General features: G+C 39.8%; 1 protein-coding gene across 2 annotated transcripts in view; it reads left to right on the top strand.

Annotated features, from left to right (window-relative positions):
* The window catches only part of LOC141563972 (tetraspanin-33-like), a 37,741-nt gene that overhangs the window by 13,536 nt on the left and 8,971 nt on the right, over positions 1 to 15,234 (top strand). The window contains exons 3-5 of one of the 2 annotated variants that reach the window (XM_074305824.1): positions 614 to 738; positions 1,639 to 1,713; positions 2,809 to 2,904. In XM_074305824.1, the coding sequence (XP_074161925.1) occupies positions 614 to 738; positions 1,639 to 1,713; positions 2,809 to 2,904 (296 nt within the window). The remainder of the gene's footprint in view (positions 1 to 613; positions 739 to 1,638; positions 1,714 to 2,808; positions 2,905 to 15,234) is intronic. The other variant, XM_074305835.1, reaches the window with a different exon arrangement.

Raw genomic sequence — 15,234 nt, 5'->3', positions numbered from 1 at the left:
GTAAATCTGATAAGTGAAATAGATGAATACCTACAAAAATATAGATTGCCCAGGTTAACAGAAGAGGAAATAAATTATTTAAATAGTCCCATTTTAGAAAAAGAAATTGAACAAGCTATTAATCAACTTATATTGGAGGGAAGGCCCTAGGAGAAGAGAAAGAGAATGACCTCATCATGGGCTTTGTCCTAAAGAGAATTTAGCCTACAATAATCTCTTAATTGGCTTTCCTGACTCCTCTCTTTCCTTCCAATTAATCCTACATAGGCTGATGGCTATCTTTCTTAAGCTCAGTTTTGATCAGGGATACAGTGTGATGTAATGAAAAAAGCACTTGATTTTCAGTCACTTGACTTGAATTCTAATGCTGACTACAATATTTACTGGTCACAATATTTCTGGGCAAATCACTTACACTTGCTTGGACTTCTCGTCTATAAAATGTGGGAAATAATCTTTACATTCTGAACTTTAGTTATAAGGAAATCATTTCATGAATGAACCAATAATACGTATTATAAATGAATCACATGAATGAATATAAATCCTTAATATTATTACAAAATTGCAATACTAAACACTTACCTTATTGATGTGTATTTTTGCTTCACAGGTGCTGTGGATTCCCTGCTGGCAGAGCCTTCTCTCATTGTCATCATTGTGGGGATCCTCACATTCATTGTCACCTTTGTGGGGTGTACTGGTGCCCTTAGGGATATACCCTTGCTGCTGAAAATGGTAAGAAATTGACATATATACGGATCAAAAGGAAGCTACAGACACCCAAGGAAACCCATGCTCCCAGGACACTCTGACCAAAGTTCCTATATTCTAGCAATGCATAAACCTTTCACTTTCTTTCCCTGTAAGGCAAGCAATAGAGCAGCTAAAGGTTCTGGTTCTCCCTGCTTTTATCAATTGCATATAGTCTCAGAATGGGAGAGAAGGTGTTACTCTGCTTGGGACTAGTCCCCATCTTTGCGGGTCAGCTCCGGGGCATCTTTAATATTGTAACTGTGCAAAATGTTGGAAATTACCATTTGAACTCTGTTTAAAAGACTGACATTAATTTAAAATGTGAAAAGCTGAATTGCTAAATTTATTCTGCTTACACTTTGTCCTAAATATATTTGTCTTTTTCCCCCTCAGAAAGATACAAGAACTTTCCTTCCACTTATTTTAAATCTAACTTATCCACAGTATCAATTATCAGCTACAAAAGGGAGACCTTTTTCTTCAAGATCAGGCTTCAAACTCAGAAATCACTAATTTGCTCTGAAATATTTTTTTTTAGCTCTAATCTATATGCTTTAGCTATCCCTCCTGTTCCATGAGGGGCATTGTAGGTTCCAGAGCATTTTTATGTTTAGTGAGTTCAGATTCTCAGAAAATACCTTCTTTCTGAGGAAAGCAGGGCAGGGATTAGGATCCCTTTTTCACAAATGAGAAAATTGAGGCTCAGGGAAAGGTAAAGTGATTTCTTCCTGGTTACGTTTAGATCTAGTAACTGGGGATTTAGATTCGAACTCAGATTTCCTGAGCTGGGAGTACTTATTGTTTCAGCCCTGTTTTATACCAGGCAGGAAGTTCAGGCTAAGAGCAGGCTCAGATTCCCAAGGTGCTACTTTTTTCCCTCAGTTTGCTGTGATCTTGCTGTTGATCTTCATGCTCCAGGTCGTGGCTGTGGGAGTAGCCTTTCTCTTCTCTGGCCAGGTAACAAGAATCAAGTGGGCTCTGGAATACTCTTAATACTTACCTCATGTCAAGCTTTCTGCATTAGGTGTGAACTTAATCACCGACCTTTCCAGGGAGGAAAAAAATTAGGGGAGAATCTGAATCTGTTTTTTTTTTTTTTTTTTTTTTTTTCTTCCTGCCTTGTCTGCTTCATTCAAATATATATTTTGGAAGTTACTTTAGAGTCTGGAACTTCAGAGCTAGAAGGGACTATAGAATAAAGAATACAAAATTGGAAAGCACATTAGAGCTGGATGGGTCTTTAGAACATGGATATCAGAGCTGGGAGGGCCCTTAGAACACAAGATGTCAGGACTGGGAGGGACCTCAGGACAGAGAAGGTTAGAACTGGGTCTTAGATGGCCTGGGAAGATTAATCCACACACACACACACACACACACACACACACACACACACACACACACACACCTTTTCCTCCAGCTATTTTTACAGATGAATAAGCTGAGGCCTAGGGAGTGGAAGTGGATTATTGATTGGGATCACCTTGCTAGTTGGTGGCAGAACATAGTGTAGTTGTTTCACGATAATGTCATTAAGGACGCTTTGATGCTCCGTCCAGAGCTTTTTATACAAGCTTCCCTAGTTAGGTGTCTAATCACTGGGAGGAGAATGAACTTAGGTGGTATAGTAGAGAGAGTTCTAGTCTTGGAGTCAGGAAGAGCTAAATTCAAATGCTGCCTCAAACACTTAGCTATAGGACATTGAGCAAACCCCTTATTCTTTCTGTCTCAAGTTCCTCATCTATAAAAATAGAATAATAGTACAATAGTATCATCTATTCCAAAGGGTTCTTTTGAGAATCAAATGAGATAATATTGTAAAGTACTTTGGAAATCTTAAAGCACTATGTACGTGTTAGCTCTTATTAAGGGATAGGAAGGTTATCCATGGGAAATTTTTGAATGTTAAATTCATTTTTGATTGTTGAGTTCAGAGTGGATTAGGGTTTGGATGTTTTTCTGAGATTTACCAGGGAGGCGGGTTAACTTCAGTTAATGAAGAACTGAGTCCATCAGTTCTGAGAAATACTTTTTCTTGGTTTTGAATGGCAGGTGATGGATAAGGCTGCATTTCTCATGGGAAAAGCCATAGCCAGCTACCGGGATGACTTGGATTTACAAAATCTCATTGATTACATACAGAAGAAGGTAAGAAGGAAGGGGTGTATTATATTAAAAAAAAAAAAAAAGTCTGTGAAGAGCTATATAAATTGATAGCTGTCTTCATGTTCATTTCTTATTCAGACTAAATCACTAAATGAACAGCTGCCTCAGTCAAATTGAGACCTGTTCAAGACCTTACTTTAAAAAGGCCAAGGTTTCCCACTGCATCCAGGGCCATTTCCAGTTGACTTATATCTGGACATTGGATTTAGATGGCTCTGGGAGAGAAAGTGAGACTAGTGACTTTGCACAGCCCTCCTTCAAATCTAATTCACTTGCATGTTATAACATCACCTCCCTGATGTTGTCCTTTTGGAGAATGAAGGATAAACAACATACACACACAGAGTAGTATCTCCTCTTGAGTTAAGATTTTGGGTCACATCACACAAGTCATAGTCGAGTTGGCAAAGTGGTTTTGTATAATATCCCATGGAGAATAGGAATAAGTAAATTTATTTTATTTTTTTGATTAAAGCTTTTTATTTTCAAAACATATGCATGGATGATTTTTCAACACTGACCCTTGCAAAACCTTGTGTTCCAAATTTCCTCCCCTTTACCCCTATCTCCTGCCCTAAATACTAAGTAATTCAATATATGTTAAACAAGTTAAAATGGTAAATCCAATATATATATGTATATATATATATATATATATACACATACATATTTATAAAATTATCATGCTGCACAAGAAAAATCAGATCAAAAGGGGAAAAATGAGAAAAAACAAAATGCAAGCAAACAACGAAAAGAGTGAAAATGCTATATTGTGATCTACATAGTTCCCATAGTTCTCTCTCTGGATGTAGATGATACCCTTCATCACTAAACAATTGGAACTAGTTTGAATCATCTCATTGTTGAAAAGAGCTACATCCATCAGAATTGATCTTCATTTAATCTTCTTTGTTGCTGGGTTCTTCTGGTTCTGCTCATTTCACTCAGCATCAATTCATGTAAGTCTCTTCAGGCCTTTCTAAAATCAGCCTGCTGATCATTTCTTATGGAACAAAAATATTCCATAACATTCATAAACAATAACTTATTCAACCATTCCCCAACTGATGGACATCCCCTCAGTTTTTAGTTTTTGTCACTACAAAAAGGGCTGCCACACACATTTTTGAACATGTGGGTCCCTTTTCCTCCTTTATGATCTCTGGGATATAAGCCCAGTAGCAACACTGCTGGATCAAAGGGTATGCTCAGTTTGATAGCCCTCTGGGCATAGTTCCAACTTGCTCTCCAGAATTAATTTACAACTCCACCAACAATATATTAGTACACGTGGGACCACATAAACAACTTGCTATTGTATGTAGTTTGCCACCTGGTATCACTCTGCTTCAAATCCAACACTGGCTGTCACCACCCCCTGACTTCTCAGGAAGGCTGAGAGTCCTTGGGGGAGATGGAGAGCCAAACCAGACTTTGTTAGCATGTTTCCTCTGGGCTGAGGTGTCTTATACTTCAACTAGAGTTCCCCCATTATCTGTGGCTCTCTACATCTTGCCCTTTCTTTTGTTTTAATTGAAGCAGGTATATACCAGTGGTTAAATCCATCAACATGGGAGGAATCACACAGGCAAATTGTAATATGTAATTGTAATAATTGTAATATCAAATAAGTAGTAATATAACAAACAATAGGAATAAACAAAATACTGTAAAGATTTCCATGAGTCCCAGAAGGAAGGTGTAGAAAATAACTATCAATTCACAACCACACATACACCTCCTTCAGCAGCCAAAAATTAGTCCAAAAGCAATCTATCGTCCATCACTTCATGTGTTAGGGAATCCAATGATTCCTACAGGTTTTGAAGTTCTGCATCAGTCTCATTGACAATTATTTTTTATGTCCATGAGTTAATTGCCATACATATAGGGTTAACTGCCAGGCTCTTTCAGTGGTAGATACAGTCAGAAATGGAACCATCCTATGTTTTTTGGATCTTCTTTGTTTTGAGGGTCTTCTCTTTTTCTGTCTTATTCAAATGGAGAAGGTGGATATGGCTCGTTGGCACCTATCTGATTCCTTCTCCATCTGTTGAGATACAAGCAAACCCTCTCTTCCAAGCAGTTAACCTATCTGGTCTCTTCCATTCACCACTTTCTGGATCTTTTCACATCACCTGGTGATTATCTAAAGATAGTGGAGCTGCTTGCACTGGACTCTGCCCTTCTGGTGGTTTATAAAACTTATCTGCCAGAGCCAGTGCATCTCCATCAAAAATCAAAAAATTTAATAGTATAAAGAGCTAAATTTAGAAGTTCTCTAGGGTTACTTGTGGCTCCCCCTCTCTTTTGTCTTTGGAGGAGCATCTTAATATCTCTATTTCTCCTCTCTACCATTGCCTGTCCTTAAGGATTAAAAGGTATGTCAGTGGTGTGCAGGTCCATTGTCTATTTTTATTTCTTGTGGCACACCCATAATTGCTAATGCTTGTATAAGTGACTACTCGGGCTGTCTCTTTTACTGCTGGTATTACAAAAGTAAATACTGAAAAAGTGTCCCTTACAACATGGATTTTCCAGATGTCTTTTTTATAGCAAATACAGGGGAATTCCAAGGACTTAGAAAAGGTTGTAAGTGTCCTTGGTCATGTTGTTCCTGTACTATATCTAATAAGGCCTACATTAAGGCCACTGTTCCACCCACACTGGTATATTAGTTTTCCTTGAATGGGAACAGGTGAGAGTTCAGGCAGGCCCTTGACAGCAGCCCCGCCTAAAAAGCCAAAGTAATTATAATCTTAACTGTTGTAAGATGTCTCTTCCCCATAGATGGATGGGGATTTTTTTTTTTTACACTACAAAAAGAGCAAAAACTCCTGTTTTATCTTCAAATTTCCATCTCAAAGGGCTAATACTAAGTTCAGCTGCTATTGATCCTCCTATGCCAGACATATGGGTGTTTGCCATAATCTTTGACCAGGATATTAGCTACACATTCCCCAATTTCCCAAATCAGTGTATGGATGGACACTGTTTTGTAAGCACTCTCAGGAGGTGAAATGGTCAAACCTACTGTGTGTGGAGACAAAGGGTCTATAGACCAGATAGGAACAGGTTTTAGCTCTCCAGGGAATATCTCAGTAGTCCAGTGACATATAGCTCTATTCTCCCTAATTGCAACACCCATCCCCCACCTGCTTGCTTAAAGACTCTCTGGGTGTAATAGCAGTTGCCTTCATGTCTCAAGTGTTTTTTGCTTGGGACCCTGGAGCCAAGCCCCACCTCTTGTAATGAGGACATAGGGGGTGGGCAAAACTGCTTCATGGGTAGTGCTGATGGTATCATTGCCCCTGTACTCCTCTTCCTCCTCCCGCTCACAAAGGTGGAGTTGAGGGAGGAAGGTCAGGAGATGGGGAATACCCTAAGGGTTCATGTTCAGGTATAGGCAGAAGTGAAAATGTGCTTTGAAGGTTAAAAGCAAGCTCATCAGCAAGGTAATTAAGGTACTTAAGGTACTTAATTCCTTTTCTGCTCAACAAGTTAACTATTTTCTCTCCCAACTGGCCATTCCCTGAAAATCTCCTAGAGCAGTAATAAGCTATATAAATCAGTAAAATGCTAAAAAAGACTTGCTTAGCTCCATCCCACATGTACCCTCCATACCTAAGAGCACCAACTCTCTGCTTGTTTTTCTCCTCATAATTCCTTATCTGGCTGCCCAAGTTAAATTTTTTCCTCTTTTTAAAACTTGTAGGATTCCTTAAAACAAATTTTACTCCATTGTATTCAGTTAAGTTGTTCTCCCACTAACTTTCACATTTCTGGCTCCAAACTCTCCTTTTTACAAAGCCACAGAGACATGCACTTCAGAGCATCTGAGAACCTAGTGATCTGCTTCTGAGTTACCAACAAATCTTGCTTCTCTGTTAACCTAACTAAGCATGCCTCATATTCCCCTGAGAGGGAGGCTCTTTTCTTAGTATTTGCCTTGAGAATACTGCTGAAAACCGAAAGTGACTAGTTTAGTCCTTACTGATTTTTCCTGCTTGCCTGTAAAGGGCTGAAACTCTGAGTTGATGCACTGGGGTTGGACAACCGAGCATTTAAGGTTAATTAGCATATGCTTGGAAAGTAGCCCTTCCCACTATTCTGTGCTGGCTCAATTGTTTGGTGTATACAGAAAATTGTAGGAGGGATTAGGAGATGGAGTAAGACGAGCCCAAGTCACTTTTGGCCGTAGACAGAGAGAAGGAAAGTCATGGAGATCCTGCATCCATCCAATTCACTTCTACCTCTAAAGACCAAGGACTTTTGCTTATTCTGACTCTGGCTGATTCTAAGGTATCCAGGGTGCTAACTTGGTTTTCACATTTGATGCCCAATGTGTGGACCAAGGACTCTAATTTCACTGAAGAAGTCCTTGGTGACCAGGAGTAGGGTGAGTATTTTAATAGACAAATGGGGACCTTACTTTGTTAAGGGCTAAACTAGTAACTCTCATTTTCTAGCTGAAATGGGGCAGATATTAGGAAAAGATGCTCCCACACCCACACCCACACCCCAAAGGAGATCTACAGGAAGCATGCTCAGACTGATAAGGAGACAGGGTTTAATTATGACTTGGGAACTTATTGATGGACTCATAGATACGTTAGAAAGTATGACCCCTTGGTTCTTCAACGAAGAAGATATAGAGGCAGATAATTGGAAACTAGTAGGAGATCAACTAGGTGAATATTATAATGATAATGGTCCTGATTCAGTTTTTAAAGAAACATTCTATAAATACAAAGTAATACAATTGGCCTTAAAGAATCCTGCAAGTTATAAAAAAAAGAACAGTTTTCAGAACAGCCAGATGAGGAAGTATGAGGAAAAAGAAGAAGACAAAGGACAGATTAATGGCAATATCACCAGAGGGCATAAGGACTTAAGTAAAGTTGAAGGGCCTGGTGATTCTCCCTCTCACAAGGCAGCTTCAATCCCACCTAACTGCTTTGACCCTCCCCCACTTTCCGGGATGGAGGGAGGAGGAGTAGTGGGAAGGGCAGTGATACCACCAGTACCTCCCCCTCAGCAATTACCTCTCCTGTGACTAGATTGCAAAAGGCACTACTTAAAGCCACAGAAGAAGGGCAGGATATAGCTGATTTGAGAATAGGAATGTATCCTGTGATTCAACAGTTTAACTCTTCAGGTCAAGAAAGTAGAAGATACACTCCTTTTGATATAGAAATATTCCAAGACCTGAAAAAGGCTTGCACTCTTTATGGGGCTACATCAGCTCATGTTAAGATTTTATTACACAGTTTGGCTTATGAAATCTTGATCCCTAGGGACTAGAAATCTATAGCAAGGACATGCTTAGAACCTAGACAAAACTTGTTGTGGCTTTCTGAATATAGTGAGCTCTGTAGGATACAAGCCCAACAAAATAGTCATAGTGGAATTAATCCTCCAATCACCTATAACCAACTAACAGGTGTAGGTTCTTATGCAGACATTTCAGTACAGATTAATTACCCCATAGCAGCATATGAGCAAATTGCTGCTGCTGCTATCAAAGCATGGGATTTTCTCCCGGGAAAAAAATGACAAGGAAGAGGCCTTCACAAAAATAGCACAAGGACCAAATGAGACCTTTGCTGATTTTGTGGGATGTTTGCAGACAGCTATCATACAGACTAATGGTGAAAATGCAGTAACAGACATTTTGATAGGGCGACTTGCTAAAGAAAATGCTAATGAGGTTTGTAGAAGAATTATACTAGGACTACACAAGGATGTCCTTTAGAGGAGATCATAAGACGCTGTGCCACAGTGGACACAAATAACTTTTATAACCAGGCTATGGTGCAGACTTCCCAAGATCCCATCATGGGAAGACAGAGTCCCTTTTGGCAAGGGACTTCCAGAGAGACTTGTTAATGCTTTCAATGTGGTAAAGTAGGGCATCTTAAAGCTCAATGTTGGCATAGAGACAGAGTGAGAAAACAGGCTGGGAGAACAAGACCCAATATCCCATGTCCAAAATGCAACAGAGGATTCCATTGGGCATCAGAGTGTAGACTGATTCAGGGAAATGGGATGAGGGGCCCAGCCCCAGGGCCCAAGGCAAAAAATACTTGGGGCATGATGGCAGCCAGTGCTATACCCAGAGAGTGCCTAGAAGCCCAGTACCCAGACATGACCAATCAGCCCGGAAGCAATCTGATGAGAGAAAGGGATTACAATTGGGGAGGATAGAGTTTTATGCAGGTGGGACAATTGAGATACCCCCTGGAGAGATGAAATCTGTTCCTCTCCAGCCTATGGATCCCTTGCCTCCAGGCACAGTAAGGTTGACCATTTCACCTCCTGAATGTGCTTACAAAACAGTGTTCATCCCTACACTGATGTGGGAAACTGGGGAATGTGTAAATAATATTCCAGTCACTAATATAGGTAGACAATGTGTGACTTATCACCCAGGAGAAGTAGTAGCATCAGGTTTACTGATACAGACTCCTAATAAGTAACCTGGTGATAGTCACCCAGATTCTGACTCCAAGCAAAAAAATCCAGGAATATACCGGACAGCAGCTGTGACAGCTGACCAACCTATGCTCACTATCTATATAAATGGCTATCATTAGAAGGACTGGTGGACACAGGTGCAGATCACACAGTCATTAGAGGTGCCAACTGGCCCAGTCACTGGCCAAAGAGTAAGATAGACACCTATTTGTCTGGTGTAGGAGGATCAATAGCAGCTGAAGTTAGTGCTACCCCTTTGAGATGGATATTTGAAGGTGAAACAGGAATTTTTACTCCTCTTATAGTGTAAAAAATCCCCATCAATCTGTGGGGAAGAGACATTTTACAACAATTAGGATTAAAAATGAGTACTTCATTTTTTTTTAGGCAGGGCTGTTGTTGAAGGCCTGCTAACACTTTTACCTGTTCCTATCTAATGGAAAACTGATACACCAGTGTGGTTAGAACAGTGGCCCTTAGGTAGCGATAAAATTCAGGCCTTATTAGATATAGAACAGGAGCAACTTGACCAAGAACACTTACAACCTTCTCTAGGTCCTTGGAATTCCCCAGTATTTGTTGTAAGAAAGAAATCTGGAAAATGGAGGATGTTGACTGATTTAAGAAAGGTAAATGAACAGATGGAAACTATGGGAACTCTTCAGCCTGGACTTCCATCTCTTACTCAATTGCCTAGAGAATGGCCTCTTTGAGTTATAGACATTAAGGATTGTTTCTATTCTATCCCTCTAGATAAGGAGGATATGAAAAGATTTGTCTTTTCAGTGCCCAGCATTAACTTAGCTGAGCCTTATAAAATATATGAATGGACAGTTTTGCCACAGGGAATGAAAAACAGCCCTAATATGTGTCAAATGTATGTTGTTGCTGCTCTTACTCCAGTAAGAAAAGCATTTCCAAAAGTAATACCATTACATGGATGATATATTGGGATGTGGACCTGAGGAACAAATGTTAGAAGCATGTCTACAAAAGACCATAGAAACACTAAGGAACTACAAATTGCACATAGCTCCAGAAATAATTCAAAGACATGCTCCTTTTCAATATTTAGGATATGAAGTATACCCTAAGGTGCTTACAGTACAAAAACTTTCCTTAAGAACAGAGAAGCTAAACACCTTAAATGACTTCCAGAAATTGATAGGAGATATCCAATGGATGCATCCAGTGTTAGGCTTGACTACTTATCAATTGCAACTTCTATATGACATTTTAAGGGGAGACACTGCTTTAAACTCATCATGCCAGCTTATAAAAGAAGCTCAAGAGGCTGTGAGAGAAGTTGAACTGGCTTTATCCAATGTGGTTGAAAGAGTCATTCAAAAACCCTTGGAAATATCAGTTTTTGCTACCCAAGAAGCACCCACAGCAGTTCTTCATCAAGGAGATAGTGTGATAGAGTGAGTGAACTTCCCAGCACAACCAGAATAAAGACTTACTCTTTACCCAGTGCTTGTGGCTAGAATTTTATTAAAGGCCATTAAGCATGCAGTACAATTATCTGGGACAAGACCTGACAAGATATATACCTTTTATACTAATGCACAAGTTAATGTGTACTGTGAAACAATCCCAGAGTGGTATATTTTATTGGCCACAGCTCCAAATTTTACACATGGGTCTCCACTAAAGATAACCCGGCTACTACATAATTGGCAATAGATTCTTGAAGAAAAAGTTTCTAAAGTTCCTCTTAAAGGACCAACTATCTTTACATATGCATCCAAACATAATATTTGTGCTGTATACTCTTGTGACTTAACTATAAAGAGAGTAGTCAGAACTCCTTTTCAGTCCACTCAGCAGAATGAATTGTATGCAATCATGCTAGCTCTTACTTATTATCTGGGAGACATAAATATAATACCTGATTCAGCCTATTCAGTAGGTATGGTACAAAGAATTGCCACAGCCCAAATAAAATTTGTAGCCTCTAATATATATCAGCTCTTTAAGGAACTTCAAGAGAAAGTGAGAAAGTATCCAGGTAAGATTTATATCTTGCATGTCCACTCTCATAGTGGACTTCCAGGTCCTATTTTTGATGGTAATCAAAGGCAGATAGCTTTCTAATTATGTTGGCCAATACTTCTTTATTTCAAAAAGCCCAAGAATCTCATTTTAAATAACATTAGGCTGCTTGAACTTTACTTTTACAATTTGAAATAACAAGATAAGTAGCTAGGAGCAGTAAAATCCTGAACAGCTTGCATTCCTTTCCACGCTCCTACATTCCCTCCAGGGAAGAACCCTAGTGATTTGAGACTCAATGAAATTTGGCAAATGGATGTGACCCATTATAAATCTTTTGGTCGTCTGCTTTTATTCATGTTGTGGTAGACACCTTTTCAGGATTCACTTTTGTAATACCAGCAGCAAAAGAAACAGCCTGAATGGTCACTGAATTCCTTATACAAGCATTGTGTGCCACAAGCAATAAAAACAGACAATGGACCTGCATATACTTCTAAACATTTTGCACACTTTTGTGTACAGTATAAGATTTTACATACCACTGGCATACCTTTTAATCCTCAAGAACAGACAATAGTAGAGAGGAGAAATAGAGACATTAAGATGCTCCTCCAAAAACAAAAGAAAGTGGAAGCCACAGGTAACCTTAGAGAACTTTTAAATCTAGCTCTTTATACTATTAACTTCTTGATTACCCCCCCCCCCCAAGGCTAGGGTTAAGTGACTTGCCCAGGGTCACACAGCTAGGAAGTGTTAAGTGTCTGAGACCAGATTTGAACTCAGGTCCTCCTGAATTCAGGGCTGGTGCTCTATCCACTGAGCCACCTAGCTGCCCCCTAACTTTTTGATTTTTGACAAAGATGCACTGGCTCTGGCAGACAGGTTTTATAACTCACTGGAAGGGCAGTCAGTGTCCAGTGCGAGCAGCTCCACTATCTTTAGATAATCTCCAGGTGATGTGGAAAGACCCAGAAAGTGGTGAATGGAAGGCACCAGATAGGTTAACTGCTTGGGGGATAGGGTTTGCTTGTATCTCCAAAGATGGAGAAGGAATCAGATGGGTGCCAATGAGCCGTATTCACCTTGTCCATTGGAGAGAGATGGAGCAGACTCTTGAAATGAAGGAGAAGACCCAAGAAACATTGCTTGGTTCCATTGCTGACTGTGCCCATCACTGAAAGAACATGGCAGTTATGGTGTTTGACTCATGGACATCAAAAATTGTTGGATTTCAAAACCCTCAGGAATCATTGGAATACCAGAGACATGAAAAGATTGTTGTAAGACTTCAAAACCCTCAGGAATCATTGGATTCTCTGAGATATGATAAGACTGTTGTAGGACTTGAAAACCCTCAGGAATCATTGGATTTTCTGAGACCTGATAAGATTGTTGTAGGACTTCAAAACCCTTAGGAATCATTGGATTTCCTGAGACATGATAAGAATGTTGTAGGACTTGAAGACCCTCAGGAACCACTGGATTTTCTGAGAAATGACAAGACTGTTGCAGGACTTCAAAAACTTGCAGGGATCATTGGATTCCCTGACACATGAAGCAATAGACAATAGATTGGTTTTGGATTATCTCTTAATTGCCAAAGGAGGCATATGTGTGATTGTTGTTTACATACCCTCCTTCTAGGACTTCTGGAAATCTTTTACAAGACCATGTTGATTAATATTGTTTGTTATATCACTACTTGCATGTACAATTCATGTTTGTTACACCACATTGAACCTGCACCAACTTGGGGGAGAGTCATCACTAATAGCCTGTGCATTATTGCTATGTGCTTGTGTAATACTTCTCATGCTGATGACTTTGTGCATACCTGTCTCTAGTAAGACCCTTCAGGCCCAGAAACATGCTAGCAATCCTTACTTCCCTTTTTCATCTCTCTTCCTGAAATGTCAGGGAGGATGTGATCATCTCCTTTTTAGTGCTTTCACCTCTTTTCCTGAGAAGTCAGGGAGGGCATGACCACCTGTGTTGTAAAAGAAAAGAAAATGGGAGATATAAAGGGATGAAACTCTGAGTTGATGCACTGGGGTAGGACAACTGAGCACTTAAAACTAATTACCAATTGGACAATACTCTATTAGCATATTCTTGGAAAGTAGCCCTTCCTACTATTCTGTGCTGGCTCAATCATTTGGTGTATACAGAGAATTGTAGGAGGGACTAATGGGGTGGAGTAAGATGAGCCAGAGTCACTTTTGGCGGTAGACAAAGAGAAGGAAAGTCATGGAGATCCTGCATCCATCCAATGCACTTCTACCCTAAAGACCAAGAATAAAGACAAAGGTCTTTTGTTTATCCTGACTCTGGCTGATTCTAAGGTATCCAGGGTGCTAACTTGGTCTTCACACTTTCCTATTTCTATACTTACTTTATTCCTAAGATCATGGGGACTCCTCCACTGAACTCGGCTGATCAAGTCACCAATCGAGTCAGTTGAATTGATTTGTGCCCTGCTTTGCAAGATCTTGTATTTCTAGGGCCCCACATTGGGCGCCAAATGTTGTGTCCTTCTTTCTAGCGCCCCCAAGTTGGGGTGACAAAATATACTATGCTTTCCAGAGCCCCCATGCTGGGGTGATTAAAACATACTGTCTTAGTGGAGGAGTGATGAGATCAGTCTCCCTAGGATGATTAAAATATGGAGTCTGTTTATTCCAAATTCTTTCACTCTTATATATCCCCATACCCTTATATAATCAAAACAACACTATGCATGCACTAAGTATATACTGCACACATGGGCCACATAAACAACTTGCTATTGTATGTAGATGGCCATATGGTATCACTCTTTGCCACCTGGTATTACTCTGCTTCGATCAAAATACAGGTTGTGACCACCCCTTGACTTCTCAGGAAAGCTGAGAGCCTTTTAGGGGAGATGGGGAGCCGAACCAGACATTGTTAGCAATTTCCCTCTGGGCTGAAAGGTGTTATACCTGACCCAGAGTTCCCCCACTATCTGTGGCCCTCTACATTTAATAAAAGGCTTACTTAAGGATGAGATGATCTTTTCAGTGCTCTTCCCTGCTTGCTTCTGGGAATAGCTAGGCTTCCAGATTGTTTACAGTAAATCAGGCTCTTTGCTGATTCCATTCCCTACCAAATATTTGGGGATCTTATTCAGCCTTCATCAAATACATTCAATGTCATACAGAAAAATTAAAAATAAGGCAAAACAACAATTAGAACACAAAACAAAGTTAGTTATGTTCTCTCAAAAATCCAGTTTCAGTGTGTTGCCTCCCTGGCTGCCTTCTTCTGGACATTCTCTGGCTTATGAGAATACTTTCTATCTGGAATTGCTAGAAGCAGGCACAATCCTCTGGATGGTAATCTGTCCAGAAGAGTGTAAAGGGTATCCCCCTCCTCAGTTCTGGACTCTATTTAGGTTTATAAGAATCACAGAGTTAAGAAATTTAAATGATAGAAATCCAGAGAAATGAAACTTAAATCAGAGAAATGAAACTAAAACCAGGGAAACTATAAATTAGAATAATACACTATAAAATGTAATCAGAGATGGAGACCCACACTCACATGGGGGAAAATTAGTTGTTCTGGATAGATTGTAACCTCTGTAATACCCAGCCAATGGGGAATTGGAGAGACTTACATTTCAGGATGGGGAATAAAAGGTTGTGTTTTTGTGCTTCAAGGGAGCATCTACTAGCTTAGACACCCAGTCTTGCAAGAATGTAAAATAAAATCTTTCTGGCCTTATCAGCAGGATTGTAGAACTCTGAAAGATGTTTATCTCCTACAAAATGACTTCACTTAGTTTTCCTATAAACCAGACAGAAGGGGAGAAGT

Source organism: Sminthopsis crassicaudata, chromosome 1, assembly GCF_048593235.1.
Source record: "Sminthopsis crassicaudata isolate SCR6 chromosome 1, ASM4859323v1, whole genome shotgun sequence".
In the NCBI taxonomy this organism is placed as follows: Eukaryota; Metazoa; Chordata; class Mammalia; order Dasyuromorphia; family Dasyuridae; genus Sminthopsis; species Sminthopsis crassicaudata.
This window is presented reverse-complemented; position numbering and strand designations above follow the sequence as displayed.